The sequence below is a fragment of the Rhinolophus ferrumequinum genome, chromosome 10 (assembly GCF_004115265.2).
Source record: "Rhinolophus ferrumequinum isolate MPI-CBG mRhiFer1 chromosome 10, mRhiFer1_v1.p, whole genome shotgun sequence".
In the NCBI taxonomy this organism is placed as follows: Eukaryota; Metazoa; Chordata; class Mammalia; order Chiroptera; family Rhinolophidae; genus Rhinolophus; species Rhinolophus ferrumequinum.
This window is the reverse complement of record NC_046293.1, coordinates 51,512,288-51,532,634: the sequence shown is the minus strand read 5'-3', so window position 1 is coordinate 51,532,634 and position 20,347 is coordinate 51,512,288. Positions and strand designations below refer to the sequence as shown.

The 20,347-nt window shown below is 39.7% G+C and overlaps 2 protein-coding genes across 8 annotated transcripts in view; one reads left to right on the top strand and one right to left on the bottom strand.

Moving 5' to 3' along the window:
- The window catches only part of SLC11A2 (solute carrier family 11 member 2), a 30,016-nt gene extending 14,011 nt beyond the window's left edge, over positions 1 to 16,005 (top strand). For 4 of the 5 annotated variants that reach the window (XM_033116587.1, XM_033116589.1, XM_033116590.1 and 1 more), the window contains exons 5-17: positions 92 to 211; positions 1,626 to 1,732; positions 2,276 to 2,346; positions 2,455 to 2,522; positions 3,743 to 3,898; positions 4,566 to 4,724; positions 5,502 to 5,588; positions 6,307 to 6,426; positions 6,579 to 6,728; positions 7,277 to 7,350; positions 8,139 to 8,292; positions 9,930 to 9,983; positions 15,556 to 16,005. In XM_033116587.1, coding sequence (XP_032972478.1) covers positions 92 to 211; positions 1,626 to 1,732; positions 2,276 to 2,346; positions 2,455 to 2,522; positions 3,743 to 3,898; positions 4,566 to 4,724; positions 5,502 to 5,588; positions 6,307 to 6,426; positions 6,579 to 6,728; positions 7,277 to 7,350; positions 8,139 to 8,292; positions 9,930 to 9,983; positions 15,556 to 15,633 — 1,398 coding nt within the window. In that variant the 3' untranslated portion in view covers positions 15,634 to 16,005. Of the gene's footprint in view, positions 1 to 91; positions 212 to 1,625; positions 1,733 to 2,275; positions 2,347 to 2,454; positions 2,523 to 3,742; positions 3,899 to 4,565; positions 4,725 to 5,501; positions 5,589 to 6,306; positions 6,427 to 6,578; positions 6,729 to 7,276; positions 7,351 to 8,138; positions 8,293 to 9,929; positions 10,387 to 15,555 lie in introns of those variants that run through there. The other variant, XM_033116588.1, reaches the window with a different exon arrangement.
- A 39-nt stretch (positions 16,006 to 16,044) lies between these two features.
- Positions 16,045 to 20,347, bottom strand: part of LOC117028243 (HIG1 domain family member 1C) — a 44,327-nt gene continuing 40,024 nt past the window's right edge. For all 3 annotated transcript variants that reach the window (XM_033116592.1, XM_033116594.1, XM_033116595.1), the window contains one exon: positions 16,045 to 20,269. In XM_033116592.1, coding sequence (XP_032972483.1) covers positions 20,205 to 20,269 — 65 coding nt within the window. In that variant the 3' untranslated portion in view covers positions 16,045 to 20,204. The remainder of the gene's footprint in view (positions 20,270 to 20,347) is intronic.

Genomic DNA, 20,347 nt, shown 5'->3' with positions numbered 1-20,347 from the left:
GTTTCCCATCCACACTGCCAAGCAACCAAACAAAAACAAAAAAAATCAGTTGTCTAATGAGTGTTAATGATGGGATTTTGTTCTTCTCTAGCTGCTCTGGGTTCTTCTGTTGGCCACCATCGTGGGGCTCTTGCTCCAGCGCCTTGCAGCTAGACTGGGAGTGGTCACTGGGCTGCATCTTGCTGAAGTATGCCACCGTCAGTATCCCAAGGTGAGCAATGGTCTGTCCTGTTTGTCACTCAAATCAGAGGAATCCTTGTGCCTGGTAATGTGTGCTGGGCCTGCTGCTGTACACTGGAACAGTGGAGGACTTGGGGTCGGTGGTCCTGAGGACTGGGGGTCCCAGAGGAAATTCTCTAGCCCCGTCTTGCTGCCAAGCCATGTTTCTGCGCTTCTTCAAAATTAAAGTTGAGATTCACTTTTCCCCAGAAAGTTTCCGTCGCAAAATGCTGTTTGAATAAATGTTTACCACTCACTCTGCCTTCTGGCATCTAGTATTGCCCAGCCCGTGAATAGGTGCAGGGTGCTCTCTAAGCACTTTCATTCATACATCCGTGTTACTCCATCACTTTGCATTATACGTAGTTCCTTTTTTGTTTGACTTTGCCACCAATTTGAAAAAAGTTTTTTTTCCTCCCTTTTCCTTTTACTACAAACTATATGTGGCAGGATCTCTAGATTTGCTAATAATCCTTTTTCAACTTGCCCTGTCCTCTACAGCTTCCTTCTGAACATTTTGGGCCTTTCTTACTGCCAACTAAGACAGGAATGGAGGCTTCCTGGAAGACAGCTTTAAGCTAGCTTCATCTTTAGATAAGATATTGCTGAGCTACCTCTGGTTTGTCCTAAATGTTTAATCTCCTTCCTGGCTGTGAGAAAGTATCCTTACCTTTTTTTTTTTTTTAATGCTTTTCAAAAAAAGCCTTGGTAATTTATCATTTCTTTTAGCTTCTCTTTATGTATGTTGTTTTTTTTGTGACAGAGTTTTGGGTAGTGGGTAGTTGGAGGTGTTTTTTTTTCTGGCCTCAGTGAACCAGCATTAACTAAATTTGTCTTTCACCTGTATTATGTGACCAGATTAGTGTCCTGTCATAATACACCACCCAATTCCAACCACTTTGCCCTGAGTCCCTTTGAGATCTGTCCTTTTTCACTTGCTTCTCTATTATTAAGGATGACCTCAGTTTTTTCACGTGTGGTTTATCTCTTCAGCTATAGTCAGGATAGACATTTTCTTCTGCAGTCATTTTCTTTCCTGGACAGTATTTTTGACCAAATTAGCATCCTCATTTTCCCCTAAGACTTAGGATTGTTTTTAGGCTGGGAATTAAGTGGAAATTAATGAGTAGAAATTCCATTCCTCTCTTGAATGGAAGGGAAAGAGAAAAAACTAGGATCAGCTGTGAACTTGGCTCATAGGCTCTGTCGCATAGAAGCACCCTGGGTTTTTTCGGCTAGAAGCCACAGTGCAATGATGGGTCAAGTGGAAGCAAGTTCTGGTACTTCATTCTAGACGAAGGCTTGTAAAGGCCTGTTTATGAGTCAATTCCAACATGTGAATTCCAAACTATGGGGGAAGTTCTCAGAGACGATTAATTAAAACCATCTCTTTCTTTGGTGTTTAGGTCCCACGAATTATCCTCTGGCTGATGGTGGAGTTGGCTATCATTGGCTCAGATATGCAGGAAGTTATTGGCTCAGCCATTGCTATCAATCTCCTGTCTGTAGGAAGGTGAGGGGGTTTTTCCTCTAGAAAGTAATCAGTGTTTCGCTAGATTTAAAAGCAAATGTAAAAACAAAAACCTAACTCATTTTCAGTTTTCAAGATTCAACACAAGTTGATTATATTTTCTGTGGAACCTTTCTGGAACCACCTTCTTCTCTCCTGGCAGATGTAGGCTCTGTATCTTCCATGTTCTAATGTTGGGTTATACATATCTCTGTTATACAGTATGTATTTTATTTGTGTGTTATTGTATATTACAATTACTTGTATGTCAGTTTATCTCACTAGACAGTGAGCCCCTTGAGGGGTAAGACCCATACTTTTCAGCTTTGTGTCCTAAAGGTCTGACATAGTAGACAATAGAAGTTTGAATGACTGTAATCCGGTTGGTGTGTTATCCTAAACTGCCCAAGGCCTGGCTTTCTGCCACTGTCCCCTGTCCCCCAAGTCCTTCTCCAGATGTTGTATATATAGGGAGCTATTGGGAAGAAAGTGCTTCTCAAGGTTTCCTTTCTTTCCTTTAATCTCCATTTCTTATCTCTGACCTAGGGTTCCTCTGTGGGCTGGAGTTCTTATCACCATTGCAGACACCTTTGTATTTCTCTTTTTGGACAAATATGGTAAGTAGAGTGAGAATGGAGGGGTCAGTCAAAGAAAGTACCTTTCCATCATGTGGCTGACGGGAAAGTCTGCCTTCTGTGAGCTCACTGCTGCATTTTCCCCTTTAGGCTTGCGGAAGCTAGAGGCATTTTTTGGCTTTCTCATCACTGTTATGGCCCTCACATTTGGATATGAGGCAAGTGTTACAGGTTGTTAATGAGCTTTTAAAAAAATTTATTTCTTTTATTCATTAAATTTATTGGATTGACATTGGTTAGTAAAGTTACACAGGTTTCAAGAGTACTTTTCTATAATTCATCACCATGTATTTGACCCCTTTTCCCTCTTCTGCCACTCCCCTGCTACCCTTGGGTATCAGGAGCTTTTAAGACAATTTTTTTGGGTCTTTTATTATGAAAGACAATATAATGCTGGGATGATTTAATTGTATTGCATGTGTTAAGAAAAAGCCAATTAAGCCTGGGCCAATTTTGAAGGAAGATTATAGCAAAGACTGATCTCCAGGAAGGCCTACAGGGTCTCATGTCAAACATGACTAGACTTCCTAGAACTTTCCGGACTAGACTCCCTGGTTCCAAATTGGCCATCCTGACAACAGAACAGCTTTGGAGAGGGTTGGGGGGTTTGTCAGGTGATTCTTGGCTATTAACTTAGAGGGGTTCTGTTTTTGCTCATTCTGGTTTATACCGACTGCAGCTTGAACTTTCTCTGTATTGCAGTAGTTAATGAACTATGGGGAATATAGTGGATGTTTCCTGGTTTGTGCCTCAGCCCAGACATTCCTAGAAATCAGTACCATTATATGCAATAATAGCACCTTTCCAGGTCCAGTTGTTATAAACTGATTTCTGTTTATTGGCCTGGCTAGACTTTTAAAAACATATCTAATCTATGAGTAGATTGTACAGCTTGCTCTAAGGCTTCCAAGGGAAATGCTGAACCTGGAAAAGCTATGTATGAAAAGTGTCTATGAATGAGTCAGCTTATGCTAGTGCCAAACAATGATTTTTAGATGAACTTAGGTGAACAGAAGCATAAGTGTGGGTAGTTAAGAATTGACTCTATATTCTTGGGTCCGTCTCATAGGAGTTATTCTGAAGCTAATACCAATAAGGCCCTTAGCAGCCATTTCTTTAGAACTTTCTACACATCTATTTTGTGTATCTAAAACATGATATAAAATATCCAGATACCCAGTCCTGAGTTCTCTGACCTCTGGCAGCAGCAAGCCCCTTATGCTGCTTGGTTTTTGATGGTTCTGTGTTCCTCTTTATCCTAGGTAGTTGTTGAAGGAGTCATAAGGAAGGGAATAAAGGATGAGTGTTTCTGAGTACTATGTTACTCTCTCGGTCTCAGATTCCAGGAAAGGCTAATCGTTGTTATGTTGGTATGCAGTATGTTACAGTGAGACCCAGCCAGAGCGAGGTACTCAAGGGTATGTTCCTGCCATCCTGTTCAGGCTGTGGCACCCCACAGATCCAGCAGGCCGTGGGCATCGTGGGAGCTGTCATCATGCCACACAACATGTACCTGCATTCTGCCTTAGTCAAGGTGAGCAAGGCCCTTATCTCAGTGGCCTCTTGGATAGCTCCTGGGATCTTCTCTTGTAGTTGCAAGGGACACATACTTAGTTTATAACTGTTAGAGCCCTGAAGGAGCAAGGTACTTTTGCATGGTTGGACGTTTATAAACTCTACACACTTGGACTCTGTTTTATGACCAGAGATAACTGACCCCACAGAGAAACTGGGACTAAAGTTCTTGGTAAAAGGTCTGAAAGTGCGTCAAGTCTTTTGTGTTTTAATCTCAAGACCCCGGGGGGCCTTGAGGAGATCGGGAGCGAAGAGCCCAAGCAACCTTTACCAGCCAGTCTAAGGACAGTTTGCTGGGAGATTTCAGAGACCTTTGTCATTAAGGCTGTCTGCCCCTTTGGACTGAAATCAGCTTGTTTTGGAGGCCAGCGGTTTTTCCAGCCACAATACCTGAGACTTCAGTAGTCGCTTAGTCACTATTTCCTATTTGGGGAATGTGCAATGTCATCAAAGAGTCATGAAGTCCTTACTCACTTAATGAATGAGGATGAAAGCGAGTTCCCTCACATTTCATCTGGTCAGTCGATTGCCCTCTAAATCTTCCAACTGTCTCCAAACCTCTGAAATATTACGAGGAAACTTGTTCCAAATAGTCAAAAAAATGACTGCTGCTTTTGTCTCCCCAGTCCAGACAGGTAAACCGAGCCAAGAAGCAGGAAGTTCGAGAAGCAAATAAGTACTTTTTCATTGAATCCTGCATTGCTCTCTTCGTTTCCTTCATCATCAATGTCTTTGTAGTCTCTGTCTTTGCCGAAGCATTTTTTGGGAAAACCAACCAGCAGGTGGTAAGTAAGCCAGCGTCACGAGTGGTGGTGAATGTGAGGGTAAAGTGAAGGCTGGATGTGACAGTGACCTGGAGCTCAGGGGAAATAGATCTCAGTGCTGCCCCCTAAATGACTGTACTAGTCAGGGTGCAGTCTGGCTGGCGGCTGACCAAGCCTAGACCCTTTTTTCCCCAGCTTGTGGCTGACAAGGGAGGTTGCCTTAGGCTAAAGATGACCTCATGCTCTTTTGTTAGTAGCTTTACACTTTGGGGCCCTTTTGTTTCCTGTTTATCACCTGCCAGCCTGTTTGCCAGTTCTGCCGTTTGGTGATAAGGACAGACTGGGAGGAGTCGACAAACAGAACAGAAACTATTGCTAGGAGAGACTTTTAGGTCATTTTGAATTCTCTGTCTTCTCAATTCCTGATTGCCTGTCTAGTTCTGATCACCATCATAGGATCTCAGACTCCTGGCTCTGCTTTGACTGAGGACTCTATTCTGGGTGTCCTCTCATTTTTGAAGCCTTTTTAAGGGCCATCTCTTCCTGTCATTATTCAAAATGATCCAACAGTGCACACTCTAACTCAATAAATATTTTCAATGTCCTGGGGGTGTAAAAAGACTATGAAGGAAGAGTACGAGTGATCATTGCTGCCAGTCTGTTCCTGTCACAACCTGTATCCAGTGTCTTACCTCCAGGCCATGTCTCAGATGACTTGTGCGTGATCTGTAGGAAGCTCTTCTTATCTGGTCCTTGCCTTGGAAATAAGAGTTGCTCCTAAACTGCTTTGTGTTCCAGATTGAAGTCTGTAGAAATAGCAGCAGTCCCCATGCTGGCCTTTTTCCTGATGACAACTCAACACTGGCTGTGGACATCTACAAAGGGGTAAACCTATTCAGATTTGTGTTCTTTGCCCCTGACTCAATGTTCTTGACATAGTATCTGCTCTTTTGTGTGGGTTCACTTCAGAGCTAAGCATATCTTCTTTAGAGTGTCACTTATTTCAGAGGTCCAGAGGCTAGACAGCATTTCAGACTACGTAGGAAGGAACAGAGGATCAGCTTTAAAAATAAAGAATGGTATCAGCAGTTCCCAAACTTTTGTTGAAAGTATATTGTTCTCTAGGATGTTAATTGAGGTGATTAAAGAGTGTCCCTAGTAAAAGTGTTCTTAACTGGGGCCTCCGTTCCTTTTATGCTGGTTACATTGTGAACCTCCAAGAGCAAAATAGGTAGGTATGTAGTATTCTCCAAATTTATTTAACCTTTCTTTTCACTCCTATTATCTTCCAGAATAGTGTGTTAAGTAGTATAATTTGGGAAATACCGTGTACACTTTTTTTTATATATATATACTTAAGTTATAGATTGAGGGTGAAGGCTTTAGGAGCTTAGAGAAGAGAAAGGACTAGGCTGAGGAATAAAAGACCGTGCAGCAAAATTTAGGTTAAAAGCTTTTAGAATGAGGTTAGGACCTGACTCCAGCTTCTGGGACGTGGCCCGCGTAGCATGGGTGCATAGCAGAGAAGAGAGAGCAATGCTGTTTGGGATGCTGTCTGAGCAGTTCCCCAACGCAGCGTATCTTTCTCCCTTGCCTCTCCCAGGGTGTTGTTCTGGGGTGTTATTTTGGGCCTGCCACACTCTACATCTGGGCAGTGGGGATCCTGGCTGCAGGACAGAGCTCCACCATGACAGGAACCTACTCCGGCCAGTTCGTCATGGAGGTATGTGCTGTTTGGAGTGGTACAGACTAGAGGAGAAGGAAGTCGCCCTTTTGTTACTTCTTAATCCCATGCTTCTAAGGTTTTCCTGAACCTCTCCAAACCCTTCTGTTTCCTGTTCCAGACATTCATCCTGCTTCCGTGTTTTCTTCCAGGGATTTCTGAACCTGAGGTGGTCACGCTTCGCCCGAGTGATTCTGACCCGCTCTATCGCCATCATCCCCACCCTGCTTGTTGCCGTCTTCCAAGATGTGGAGCATCTAACGGGGATGAATGACTTCCTCAATGTTCTGCAGAGCTTACAGGTGAGGAGGGAGCTGGGAAAGCTCACGTCCCATTTGGTCAGGTAGTCTTATGTATTACCCTTAGGGACTAAGCCTAGTGCTGGGTGCTGGGGAAATTTAGAGGAAGAAAAGGGTGTGGTCTTGGTCTGCAGTAAATGTATATGAAATCCCTGGCATCTAAAAGGCTTTCAGAAGTGACTTTTTTTAAAAGCCTATTGAATGGGAATTATAAACTATAATTACATGTAGAACACAAAATTTTTGTTCATTAATCCAAGCAAATACTGAATAACATATAGGACACTACTCTAGGTCCTATGGAGGTTAAGAAGACAGAAGGCAGATACAAATATTTGTAGACATTTAATGATCATAATTGATGCTAGGTTAATGACAGCTCTGTAGATTTCAACATAATGCCTGAGCATTTGGGATGATAGGAATAATTTTTCACGGAGTAGGTGAGGTAGGGTCTGTGTTTCCCTTTCACTGACAGTGCTGCTCTCGGGGGTGATACAAGGATACCCCACCCCCATTGCCCCATCTGATCTTAGTTCTTTCTTTTCCAGCTTCCCTTTGCGCTCATACCCATCCTCACATTTACGAGCTTGCGGCCAGTAATGAGTGATTTTGCCAATGGAATGTGAGTTATTCCTCTCAGTTCCCCAAAGATTTGTGTGTGTGTGTGTGTGTGTGTGTGCGCGCGCACGCGCGCGTGGGGGGAGGATACCTTCATCAAATAGGCCAGTCAGAAAGTCAGTCATAGGGGTATGAGAGGGGGTTGCTAGAGCTGCCCCCTCAATCTTTGGCTTAGAAAATGGAGGCTGAATGTAGTAAAGGAGGGCAAGCACATTTTTCTTTTGTGGGGAAGAAACTTCAGCTTTTAGGGCTTTAACCCTTCACCTTTAGCCACTGAAGTTTAAAGCACTTTAATTCCATGTTAAATGATCTGAATGATAAAGGCACACACTACCGTGTTTCCCCGAAAATAAGATCTCACCGGAAAATAAGCCCTAGCATGATTTTTCAGGATGACATCCCCTGAACATAAGCCCTAATGGGTGTTTTGGAACAAAAATTAATACAAGACCCAGTGTTATTTTCGGGGAAGCACGGTAGTACATTTTATGTACATCTTTAAAGAATGTGGGGAGTTTTGAAATGACTTGGTTCATCTCTAGGGATTCTCATGACTTGGTGCATTTCTAGAGACTTAAATAAGCGTTATTTGGTAGTATTTTTCCCCTCATTCTCCCTATCAGTGTCTAACTTTGGCTCATTGAACCAAATCAGGGGCATATTAAGAACCATTTTTCAGTTCATGTTGAAATGCTTCTTACTGCTGTCCTGCCAACCCCGTAAGATGCAGTGTCATTTCCTGTTTGTGGGCAGGTGGGCTGTTCCCCAGTGACTATGCTGATTCTTTTACAGAGGCTGGAAGATCGCAGGCGGGATCTTGGTCCTTATCGTCTGCTCCATCAACATGTACTTTGTCGTGGTTTATGTCCAGGAACTAGGGCACATGATATTGTATGTGGTGGCTGCTGTGGTCAGTGTGGCTTATCTGAGCTTTGTGTTCTACTTGGTAAGTCCATTAGGGAGGGGGCAGGGGCCTAGGTATCAGGGATGGCAGAGGTGGGGCTGCCTAACATGCAGAAATGAAAGTGACCACAAGAGCACACAACACTCTCTCCAGGTTACTGAGGTAATTTACATGAAATTGTAAAATCACCTATGGTTAAACTGTATATACTTTTTTTTTTTTTTTGGTTAAAATATTTTTAACCATAACATGTGGTTCCTAAGGGCTGTCATTTTTCTGTTTCTGTCACTTATGTCTAGTTTCCATTCTTAATTCCTTACAAGAGAGTGTAGGAACTGAAAGAAGAGCATCAGGATGGAAAGTAAAGAGTGGTACAGGATGGGGCTGGAGCAGGGGGCTGTGCCGTGTGATTTTGGAGCTTTGGGTTGGGACATGTGGGTTCATAGCGCTGCTCAGCTCTGCCACTTCATAGCTGTCTAATAAAGGAAATAAGTAAAAAGTGATGTTCTCGCACTGCATCATGCTGGAGTTGTTTAAAAATGATAGTTACAAAACCATTAACTACAAAAAAAAGGAATGCAGAATTATGTATACCCAGGTAATCAAGAATTTGTCGAAAGTCTAGAATAAATTATGTAAAAATGGTAATAGTAGTTATCTTAGCATGGTGGGATTATGGATATATTCTTTTCTCTATTTTCCAGATCTTCTGTAACATTACTTATATTAATAAAAAATGGCTATAGCGACAGTAACAGATCTACCTCCCTGTTCTATGCAGGTTTCTCTGAAAAACACAAGGGTTTATTTAAGGATTAGGGACAGAATTTATACCATGTCGCTACTAAGAATGGTTAAGGATGGAGGCTGGAAACCCACTGCGGATCTTTATAATACTTACCTGGTCCCCATGCCATTGTGTGCCACCATTTAGGTACTTGACTGAAAAAATCACATTAGTGAATATTGAAAAACTGTGTCCTGATTGAAACATCCCTTTTCTTTTCCTCGGCAGTAAACATTGGGCATACTAAAATCGTTGCTGGCTCTATTATCTAGGGAGTTACTCCAAGGAAACCCAAGTAACTGAATATGTCCTTGACAGGAATTGTTTTAAAAATTCACTGTACACGTTAAGGGAATTTTTCCTTCATGTAAATTGGTTATGAAGCTGCCAAGTTGTCCTCAGTCAGCCTGAGACGATTGAGATTGCTGAAGACCCATTTTTAAGGCCGAGGGCTGATGCTACAGTGGGTTACTGCTGTTTAGCTCCAAAACATGTTCTTCTAGAGCAGCTCAGGAGACTGTTCAGTTGTATTAGTCTGTCAGTCATTCCACTCATCGTGAGGAATGGGGGAGGACTGAAGAAAAGTCTTCAGATAACTCCCAGTCCGGTACGAGAAATATGCTACAAACACAAAACGGTAGGAGCAGAGGGAACTTAGTATTGAAGCTAGTATGGAAAAACTTCACCGAGGAAGGCAGATTCCGGGATGTTTTGAAGGGGTTGTGGGCTGGGAGAATGACTTGTGCAACCTTGTGATCGTGACAGAAGATAGGCAAAGCTGGACGTTCAAGGAAAAGAGGTTTGCAGCTGAGCAGTGCAGTGTGAGCAGTCACGGTGAGCAAGAGGGCTCTTCATAGAGGTTGCTGAATGATGACTACGTTTTGTCTTTCAGCTCTGGCAATGTTTGATTGCATTGGGCATGTCCTTCCTGGATTGTGGGCGCACGGTAAGCATCTCTAAAGTCCTGACCGAAGAAACCACCAGTGACTATGCTAAGTGAACATTGGATCAGTCTGTTTGGTCCAGGTAGCCATGAGAGCCAGTGTGTTTCTATGGTTTACTGTGTGAACATAGCCAAAAGTATGTGCCGTTGCACAGACTGCATGTAGGACTCAGCTGTTGGGTGGGGAATACTTTGTTTTATATCTGTTTGAAAGACGGAATTTTTTTTTCTTCCTGACCTCCTAACCTGGGAACTGGATTAGGTAGGATCTTTGAAAAGCTGACAGTTTGCTGCTATCATTCCAACAAACACTACACTCTTCAGGAGCTGCCCAAGGGCCAGCTTGTTTTAGCCGTTTGAGAGAGAAATCTCTGTGCATGGTTCTTAACCAGGCTAGATGTTAAAAGAAAATAAAGAAATAGTGGGAAAATGCAATAAATTTTTCATAATAAAAGGACAGAATGGGTTTGCACATTTGTTTATTAAAAGAGCATGGATTTTCAAAGGCTGAAATACTTAAACATACCCTTTCAATTATTTTAATTATTAAAAAAATCTCAACCAGATTAAATATAAAATTATGAGACATCTACCTCTATCAGGTTTTTAAAGTTATTTTGACTTTAAATTTCTTAGTGAATGTTAAGAGGGGTGAGAAAGCATAAAGAAGGTGATAAATGGATAAGGACAAAGAGCAAAACTCAACCTGTGGGTGGTGATTACTAATCACCTCAAAAATCACTTAGAAGATTTTCCTCAGAGATTGAAAGCTTACCAGGATTTTCTTGGGAGTCCTGATTTTTGTTACTTTCACGTTAATACACAGAGCTTTCCTCATATTTGCTGTCAAGCACATAGAGCTGTAAAATCTCCCTCCAGGAGGGTGGTGATAGAAAAGCTGGTAGCATTTATAAACTGATGTTCTCATGGGACTTTGGGTGAAGGGAAAAGACTTGAAAGAGAAGAAGAGCCATCTGTTGTATTCCTAAAAGCCACCTCCTACCAGAAGCATCATGTTTTTCTGAAGTATGCCCAAGACGACTTGCAAGGCAGTCTCAGGAGCTGTGGACCTAACCCATACAAAGCTCTCTCAGCAAGCCAGTAGGTGCCACTATGCTTGCAAAGTTGTCTCTCAGCAAGGTTGCACTGGGCTGCCTCTCTCCAGCCATTCCCTCAGAGGGAAAAACTTGGAGACCAGATGGTGGAGCTCTGGAGTCAGAGGAAATGGGTCCCTTCAGCGTGAAGCTGCTGCTCTTCAGCCACTGGCGACATTTTTACACGTGGAACCTGAGACTATGTGGTTATCTCAAATCAAATCACATTTATCTGGTGGAGATAAATAATCAAGTCTTTTATAGCTGTTGACTTGGTGAGAACAGTAATGGCAGTAGCACTGAAGGACTTCTCATTTTGGGGGCTTTCCTTCTGAGTCCTAGTGGATTGGTGTTCTCTGTTCGTCTGAGCACCTAAAGGCATTACGGCTGACATTTTGCACGCAGTTAAAAGTGCAGACTGGATAGATCGTCTTCTGTAAAGCATTAGGGGTAAACTACTGTTTCACTGACAATACCTTTATCTCAGCCCCTCAAGTAATAGAGCACAGCATCATGAAAGACAAATTTCCCTAACTGGTCTTCCTCATATGCACCCCTTTCCCCTACCATCATTCCCCGCGAAGATATGGGGACTGACATCTAAAGCTGCAGTAGGTCTGGCTACGGTAGGTAAAGGCCAGGTTGACCAAAAAACTCTTTGTAAAGACAATATAGTAACATTTACCTTTGCCCGGAGTCTGAGTGGACCCAGTCAAATCTCAGAGTCACAGATATTTAGAAGTCCAAGTGAAAACTGCTAGTCTCCTTTTAGAAGTTATATTTATGTCTTGCAATGATGGAAAATTTCTTCCCAATTAAAGGCATTTTCTAACACTATGTGTGTAGTTTTTCACAGTGTTAAAAACTCCCATACGGTTTTCCATTTGATCCTCTCAGATAGTGGACTTCAGTCTGTACTCAGTCTGTACTTGTCAACAATGTTTAGAACGTTTAAGTTTTCCAGTGCCCGCATGTGCAGTGTGTTTTGGCAGTATCCTTGTGTGGAATGTCTAAGGATATACAGTTGTACTTGATGTAAATTGGTCCTTGTTCTCCATAAATATGACATGAAATAATTGTGCTGCTACAGCATACGAGGAATTAACAAGGATGGGAAGAGCTGCAGTTTGGCTCCTTGAGGTCCTGCTAGTGGTTTTAGGAGTGGTTACAACTGAGCTTTTGGTGACCATTTAACAATATGTGAACTTGGTTTGTAATTAAAAACATTTTTCTTTTTCCAATTTGGTTTCCTGGGTATTTTTTTTACCTTGAAAATACTTTATTAATGGGGGTCTCAACATCTTTGAAATACCGAAACAGAACTACCACCTGGAATGACATATTAAGCCCACACTGTTAGTATCCCCGATAGCAAGATAAATAGGTTTAGTTCTTAGAAGACTTGATGAATTGCAGACTCCAAACATTAATTTCTGTTTACCCACTTAGTCATATAGTTTTGTTATTCCTCAAAGTCACATCATGGCCATATTTAAACTTGATAAAAATTGTAATTCTGCCTTTCTCTGCTCTAAACTGAACATTTTTCTATCTGTAGTCTTGTTTCACCATTGAAATAGGCTTTTATGAGGTGTGATCACAAAATATGGTGAATGTTTAAATTAAAAAAAATAAGTATTACTGTCAAAGACACATTGCCATTAATACCCCTAAAATACTACCCCTCGCTTCGAGTACATTTATCCCATCGTTCTTGCCACTTTCTGAAGCAGTTCTGGAAGTCCTGTTTCATGAGTGTCGTACTTCATCCTTCATCAGGACAACACTCCGTGTCACACATCACTTCTGATATATGGCAATTTCTGTCAAATAAAAACATTATAGTGTGTCCTCATCCACCTTATTCACCAGATCTGTCATCATGTGACTTCTGACTTGTCCCCAAAGTCAAAATGACCATGAAAGGTAAATGTTTTGAATGGATTCAGGACATCGAGGCAGCCATGACAGCTCAACTAAAGACACCCACGAAAGAGGACTTCCAGAACTACTTCAGAAAGTGGCAAGAACAATGGGATAAATGTGTTTGAAGTGAGGGGGAGTTTTTTGAGGGGGATTAATGGCAGTGTGTCTTTTACTATAATAATTTTTTAAAATTTAAACATTCACCATATTGATTATACCTCGTATATTCTGTATATACTTCCAATAAAAAGTAGGAGTATTTGGAAAGAAAAACCAAAATTGTTTAGCTTGAAAATGAATGAGCATTTTGGCAGACCTGATATAAATGAAAGTATTGGCACCATTTAATAAAAATAAAATTCAGTCACAGTGAACTAGCTCTGTCACTAGACACATGACAGGAAAATTGAAGTCAGCACTTAATTTGTCCTAGGAAGTCAGAACTTAATTTGTCACTAGAACTTCATTGCAAGTTTTCCCTGTCTTACAGAAGCTGAATACTTAGGTAACACCATGGAAGTAATCTGGCAATTTTGTTCTCCATGTTGTCCTTCCTCATACAGCTCTCCCTTCTTAATTTGGGCTTAGTTTTAAAACTAAAATAGAATGCATAACAATTTGAAGGCCCCGATTTGAAACATTCCCTTTAGCTCTGCCCTCTGGTACGCTTTCTGCTCCCATCATTGGTTAGGACCAACGAATCGAAATGTGTCAGCTTCTCTTGACACCTTAGCTATAAAATGGCTAACACTATTATGGGTAGTCCTGGTCTGAGCACTCATGATTTCACTTAATTCTTATAACAAGAAGATCAACCTTTATAGTTAAGACAACTGACAAGCCAAAAAAATAGTTTCGCTGAATTTTACATTGTTAGCAGTTGGCATTTGAACTCGAATAGCTTAACTCCAGGGCCTACATTATTGTTATCAAGCCATCCTATATAATCTATAGTGCACCCTTCGTGCAAATTTAAGACCAAGCTTTGGTGTTTAGCAGCACCAGACACATCAGCACATCAAAGCATTTGATACTCTGATTAGTGGTAGACTATGTTTTAGCTCAGAAGTTGCCAACTGGTTGACTAGTTTTGTATGGCCTGTGCCAAATTAAAAACAAACAATGCTTTCTGGCAGGCGTAGAAAATGGGGAGGGCCCTCTGTGATCCTATCCCAGCAATAATTTGGAACTAGTTAAGTTTACTCATTTGCATTACCTCTAGCCTATTCCTGTACCATTTAGCCTCATTTCTCAATGTCTCAGTAATATGACAAACTTCTCCAATGAAGGAGTTCCGTAGGTGACATACTCTGGGAATCTGGGACTAATAATGCAACGCTTGTTACGACATAATGAGGAAGTCCATCACCTTAGCTCACTAGAGAAAAGGCTACACTGAATTGTCAGTGTATCTGACAGTTGCCCTTGATTACTAAACCTGATATGTAAAACCCTAAAGTGGATAAGGAAGCTGAAGTCTTTGAAGAGCTGTTTTTCTGCACTAAGGCCAGTGTGACTCAGTAATTTCCTAGCCCATTAGTTGAGAATAGTCTTATCTTGGGCTCCATTTGAACTCATCTTTACAGTCATAAGCCTGAGAAGTATTGAGGGCAATTTGTAATATATTTATTGAACACTAACATGAGATAGTACATTACTGTACTTGGAATTTGCAAAGATAGCATTTATTCCCATTTACAAATAAGTAGGATAAGGCTCAAAAGGACACATGACTTGCTCAAGGTCACAGGAAATGGCAGAGACGGAGCTTGAATCCAACTCCAGTGCCTTTTCCACTATACAATAGAAATATTTTTTTCCTGTGGATTTATAGTCTGCATTCTGCATTCACTCACAGGTTGTTGTGCCAATGAGGAGGAACATTTCTAAAGCCCTAAGTAATAACAGTAGGGCTAAAATGAGACTCAGTGATTGTTCCACAGAGTATGCAGAGGAGAGAAAAAGTTAAATACAGCTTCATAGGTCCCAACACAAACCATCTGGATTCAGATCTCCAGCAGTAGGGTTTGCAATGTGTTTTCAAAGCAGCTGAAGTGATTCTGATTTAGTCGGACAAACATTGGGGACCCATAGGTCATCTCCCTCTGGGGACATGCCAGTTTTGTTTGTTTGTTTGTTTTTAACGAAAAATGGCTCAGGTGCCAAAGAGTAACAGGCTCAGGATTTAGACCATCTGAAATGTGATTTCTAACATACCACATACAAAAGCACTCAGTGACTCAGTGCATTTGCCCTTAATATCCTGATCAGACGCACCTTCCCTGAGGCAAAGTGTGTCACAAGAATGTCAAAGTGCTGATTGGGCTGAAGGCATCTGGCTCTATCTAAATCCTTAACTATTCCAGCTCCTAGCTATTATTTTATATACCATAAACCATGTATCTGTAAGCCATTTCTTTGCGGATCTCAAAATCAATGTAGCAGTACTGAAAGAAGGCCTATATTAATATGCTATTTATAGGTACTTAAATGTCAATTTCAATATTTAAATACTTGCAAATCAATCTAACCCTTTTCTATCTTTTTGTCCTTAGTATCATCTGGGATTGACAGCTCAGCCTGAACTCTACCTTCTGAACTCCATGGATGCTGATTCACTTGTGTCTAGATGACTGACAGCCTGACGGACTGTATAAGAACCACTTTGTTTTAGTCCTTTTGTGCCAATGTCCTGTTCACATAGCTCTGTTAATTCAGAGGTGAGTTTTGTTCAAATGTTTTGAACAAAAGGCAAAGATTTCCTCATGGGAAGGGTGTTAAAAGCTGACAGCTTTAAATGTAGGTCAAAGACCCACCCAACTCACAATAGTCCTACAACAGCCAGAGTTAATTGATTGGCCTATGATGGCCACACACCCCTATGGGCTTGTGTCTTAACTTCTGGAATTTTTAAAAATATGTACCCTGTTTCCCTGAAAATAAGGCCTAGCTGGACAATCAGCTCTAATGCGTCTTTCGGAGCAAAAATTAATATAAGACCCTGTCTTATATATGTGCACCCTTCATGCAAAATAAGGGTAAAATAAATAAAATAAGTAAAATAAGACTGGGTCTTACATTAATTTTTGCTCCAAAAGATGCATTAGAGCTGAGTGTCCAGGTAGGTCTTATTTTCAGGGAAACATGGTATGTGTATATATTTATGTAAACCTGAACATATCAGTTTGGGTAGAGTTTTAAGGTTATAAAAATTGATCTTTTGTGTTTTTTTAAAACATTATTCAGATAAATCATATTTGTTTGTCTGGACCGCAAGTGAGAAAAGAAAGGGAGTAATGCTCTTTTTCAGAATGAACTGGTCAAATTGACTTGCCTTTTAAAGTGGTGCTTGACTATGGCCAATTAAATTTCACTTCGATTTTAAGCAATTAGACCCTTAGTAACTACTGATACTAGCACATCATTTCTAAAGAAAACATTTATTATATTTGGCAGTCATATTTAATCCTGGATACCGGTGTGCTTTATAATTATTACTGTCTTTATTGTCGCTTTTCCTGAAATTTTTTCAGAGATAACGACGGTATGTTCCAAAGAGCTTAATACCTAGTGACAAGATCCAGAAACCATACTTTAACCAAAGATCAGTTTTCCATGATGCCTTGTAACTCAGCCCATTCTAGCATTCAAGTTTTAGGTATAAAAAGAAGAAACTTCTAACACTGAACTTTGTAAGTTCCAACAGAACACAATGGAGGTATTAGTTTTTTTCCCTAATATTTGTATAGTCCTACCATGTCTTTTCTTCCCACTTTCCCTGCTAATAGTCCATTACCATTTCTAGGTCCAAAGCTTATTTCCAGGAGTAGCTTATATTTCTAATTTTGAATCTCCTAGGGAATGCTAAGGAGATTAAAAATGTTTTAAGGTATTTATACCAAGTAGTAGTATGAGATTAAATTACACTGGGACATGGAAGATTACGTGACACAAACTGCCTGCCTATTTATGGGTTACAGATTTTTTTTTTTTAACCCCCTCTTCCAAACCAGGATTGTTTTTCCTTAAAATTTTTATAATAAAAATTTAATATTTAACAGAAAGTTTTTGCATAATTATCTGATTGAAAAGGCAGAAGATTTTCAACACTGGCTTCACATTCCTGCATGGAAATGCAGTTGACTGGAACTGAATGGCAGCTCTCCACTTTTAATAGGATATGCTCTAGGGGGGGCATATACTCCTTCACTCATTTCATTCCAGCCCCAAAAGCATAGAGTTTGTAAATCCTGCAGCCTTTTGTGACTTTGAGCATATTTCCGTCTTTTCACATGAAAGTTAGATATCTGACCTCTCTGCCTTATTTTAAAACTTAGTACCTTTCAATAAGACTTAAAAAAAAAAATCCAGACATTTTCTATCTTCACTTATAATGACTTGGCCGGATAAGAGGCAGGGATTTTTCTAAGACTGTACTTTAAAATTCCCTCATTACTACGTCAGGGGCCCTTGAAACTTCTGATAAGACCAGCAGCCTTGTAACCTAGGTTAGAGTCCTTCTGATTTTAAAAATGAAACTGAAGTAACATAAACTAGCAGCTTTCACTTGAAAAAGACTTTGAAAATGAATTTCAGTGTTTCGGTTTCTTTATACACAGATAGCAACTCTAGATGAATCAATTTGTTGGATTTTCCTTCCTCCCTGGGCAATTTCATTCATTCCCAGAGAATGTTTGGGAAAAGAAAAAAAAAAATTGTTTTGCTACTCATAAAAGATGAAGTGGTTGGTTAAATAGAGATTATATATTTAGGGGATTTCTATAGCTCTTCTCCATTTTTAACTGTATGTTATTAGGAACAGACGAAAGTTTACAAAAATTTTTAAGTATACCCCTCAGGTCATACAACTCCTATAATCAGAAAATTCGATAATAAAGCAAACTAATTTATACCAAAACCAGTAGAAGAGTTCGATGTCTAAAGAGTGAGTCTTGGCTAAACTTTTTTGGTAAGTTAAGAACATTTGCTCATTCTCTAATTTATGATTTAAAGATCTGGATTTTTATATCATGTGCCTATATAGATATTAATATATTCAATTTTAAGAGTAACCTGGATGTGTACACTCAGTTTCTGGAGTTTAACACTATGGGTCAATTTGTAAAAGGATGCTCTGACATTGTATACCCAGAATGTCAGAAAAATACAATTAAATAATTGTTACTGAGCAGCTGCTGCTACGTAATTGTGTATCACCTAATGTAAAAGGCAGTCAGAGCACATCCAGGCACAAGAAATAGTTTAACTAGCAAATGAAGCATTAGGGGTTGCAGTAGCCAATGCCTTCTTAATTTTAAACATTATGAAATTAAGCCACCAAAGCTTTGCCCCACAAGTATCGTGCCAGTTCAGGTACTGTACATCACCTATTCGTAGGGTCTTCCTGCAATAACCCTCCCTCTTTATCCAAGCTAATGTGAGTGAATGAACATCCTGCTTTTTTAACCTATATATGATTTTACATTTTATATTTTTAAGATTTTTATTAAAACATAGCTAGCATACAATATTATATTACTTTCAGGTATACATCATAGTTATTCAACATTTATATACCTAAAGAAGTGATCAGCATAAGTCCAGCAACCATCTGACTTTACATTTTAATTTAAATACAATTTGTGAGTTCTCATGTGTAGCTACTCTTAATAAATACTTTGCATTGCTTTTTTCAAGCAATAAATACATTACTTGAGTTCTCTCAGAGTAAGGTTAGAAAATTCTGGAAACTATTGGGTTTTGTGAGAAAAGCCATTTCTAATTAAACACTTCAGTTAATCTATTTTTAATGCTGAGTATATAATGAGAGAGTGTAGTCTTTCCAGTAGCCTGATTAGAAATATTTTCGTTGTATAATCAACGTGAAGGATGATATCTCTTTTTCAAAGTGTCTGTCAGGTGACATTCTGTGCCAGCTGTTGTCGATTTTCCTGATCTTCATAGGGCATATTAGGTCCAGCTGCTGGAATGTATACTTTAGTGGGATGAAGTAGTTGGATTCTTTCCTTGCCTGTTTTCCAAAGAGGAGAGAGTTGACCAAACTATGTGTACTTGTTGGTGGCACCAGAAGAACCTCATTATAGGTACAAATGACAACTTTTAAAATAATTCTGCGTCAGTGGAGAAAAGTATATATAATACACAGAACAGTGGGTTAAGATCTAGAATGCAGACATATTTTCAGATATTCCGACCTCTTTTCCCTTCCTCAAATACTAGACTTCACCTTGCTTTCAGAATAACCCTTCACTACAGTAAACATTAAGGAAAGGGAAATAAGTACCAGGGATCATCGTACAGTGCATTTTCAGTTTTATTTTAGTGAATCTTTTTTTTTCTTTCCAAGGCTTGGATGCTAAGGGAGCACATCTGAGTCAGGACATTTATGACTTCAACAAAGTCTACTTTTTTTTAGAACCCTAGGGCAGGTACAGAGGAATTTGAAGCCACAGGCACACTTAACATTTTATGTCTACTTTGGTTTCTTGTGTTTTCTACAGTGGCATACTAGATTAGCAATAGCACATCTGGACTAAATCTTCTCACCCCCACAATATTGCCATCTGGGAGAAAAGGGATTTTTTTTTTATTTTTAGCAATTTACCTTTGTACTTACAAGAAATGTACAAATGAATACACAGATATTTAAACGTTAAACATTTATGTTTGTGGTAAAATAGTCAAGTTTCTATATAAGAATAAGGTGCACAGTGGTGAACCAAATTTAAATAACATGACCATTCTCCTACTGTAATTATTACCCATTCTAAAAAGGAGTTTATGAAAGCCTTAATTACCTTGCCCTATTTGAAGGGAATCAAGCAACAAATAGACTGTCGTATTTAATATGGATAAAGAAAATTTTTCTGTAGCCACTATATAACTAATTCCTAATTTTCAGATTGATTTGACATAATATAGATTATTTTCTGCTACTAACTACAAAATAAAAATGTTAAAAGTTAAAAAAAATCATGTCATAAGTTCTGAAAGACATCAACAAAGATATTTTTGAGTTGACTATGATTGTTGGTTTGGAAATCAACTTCTTAAAACATCAAAACTTACTATACAAGGCTATGAGAATTCTGTCTAAGACTTCTGCAGTATAATTTGCTATATATTGAAAACTGGTTCTTCATAATAGTTTTCAGAAGGCTTCTTGTCTTTTTTGTATGTAGCTTCATTTTTTGGACACATTGAAGAATCGAGGTCTGATGTAATCCTTATACATAGAATAGAGAACACCTAGAAACAAAAAGATCTATATCAATAGAGTATCCATGGGAAACAAACACTGAATTTCTTCTACTTGCATTTCCTTTC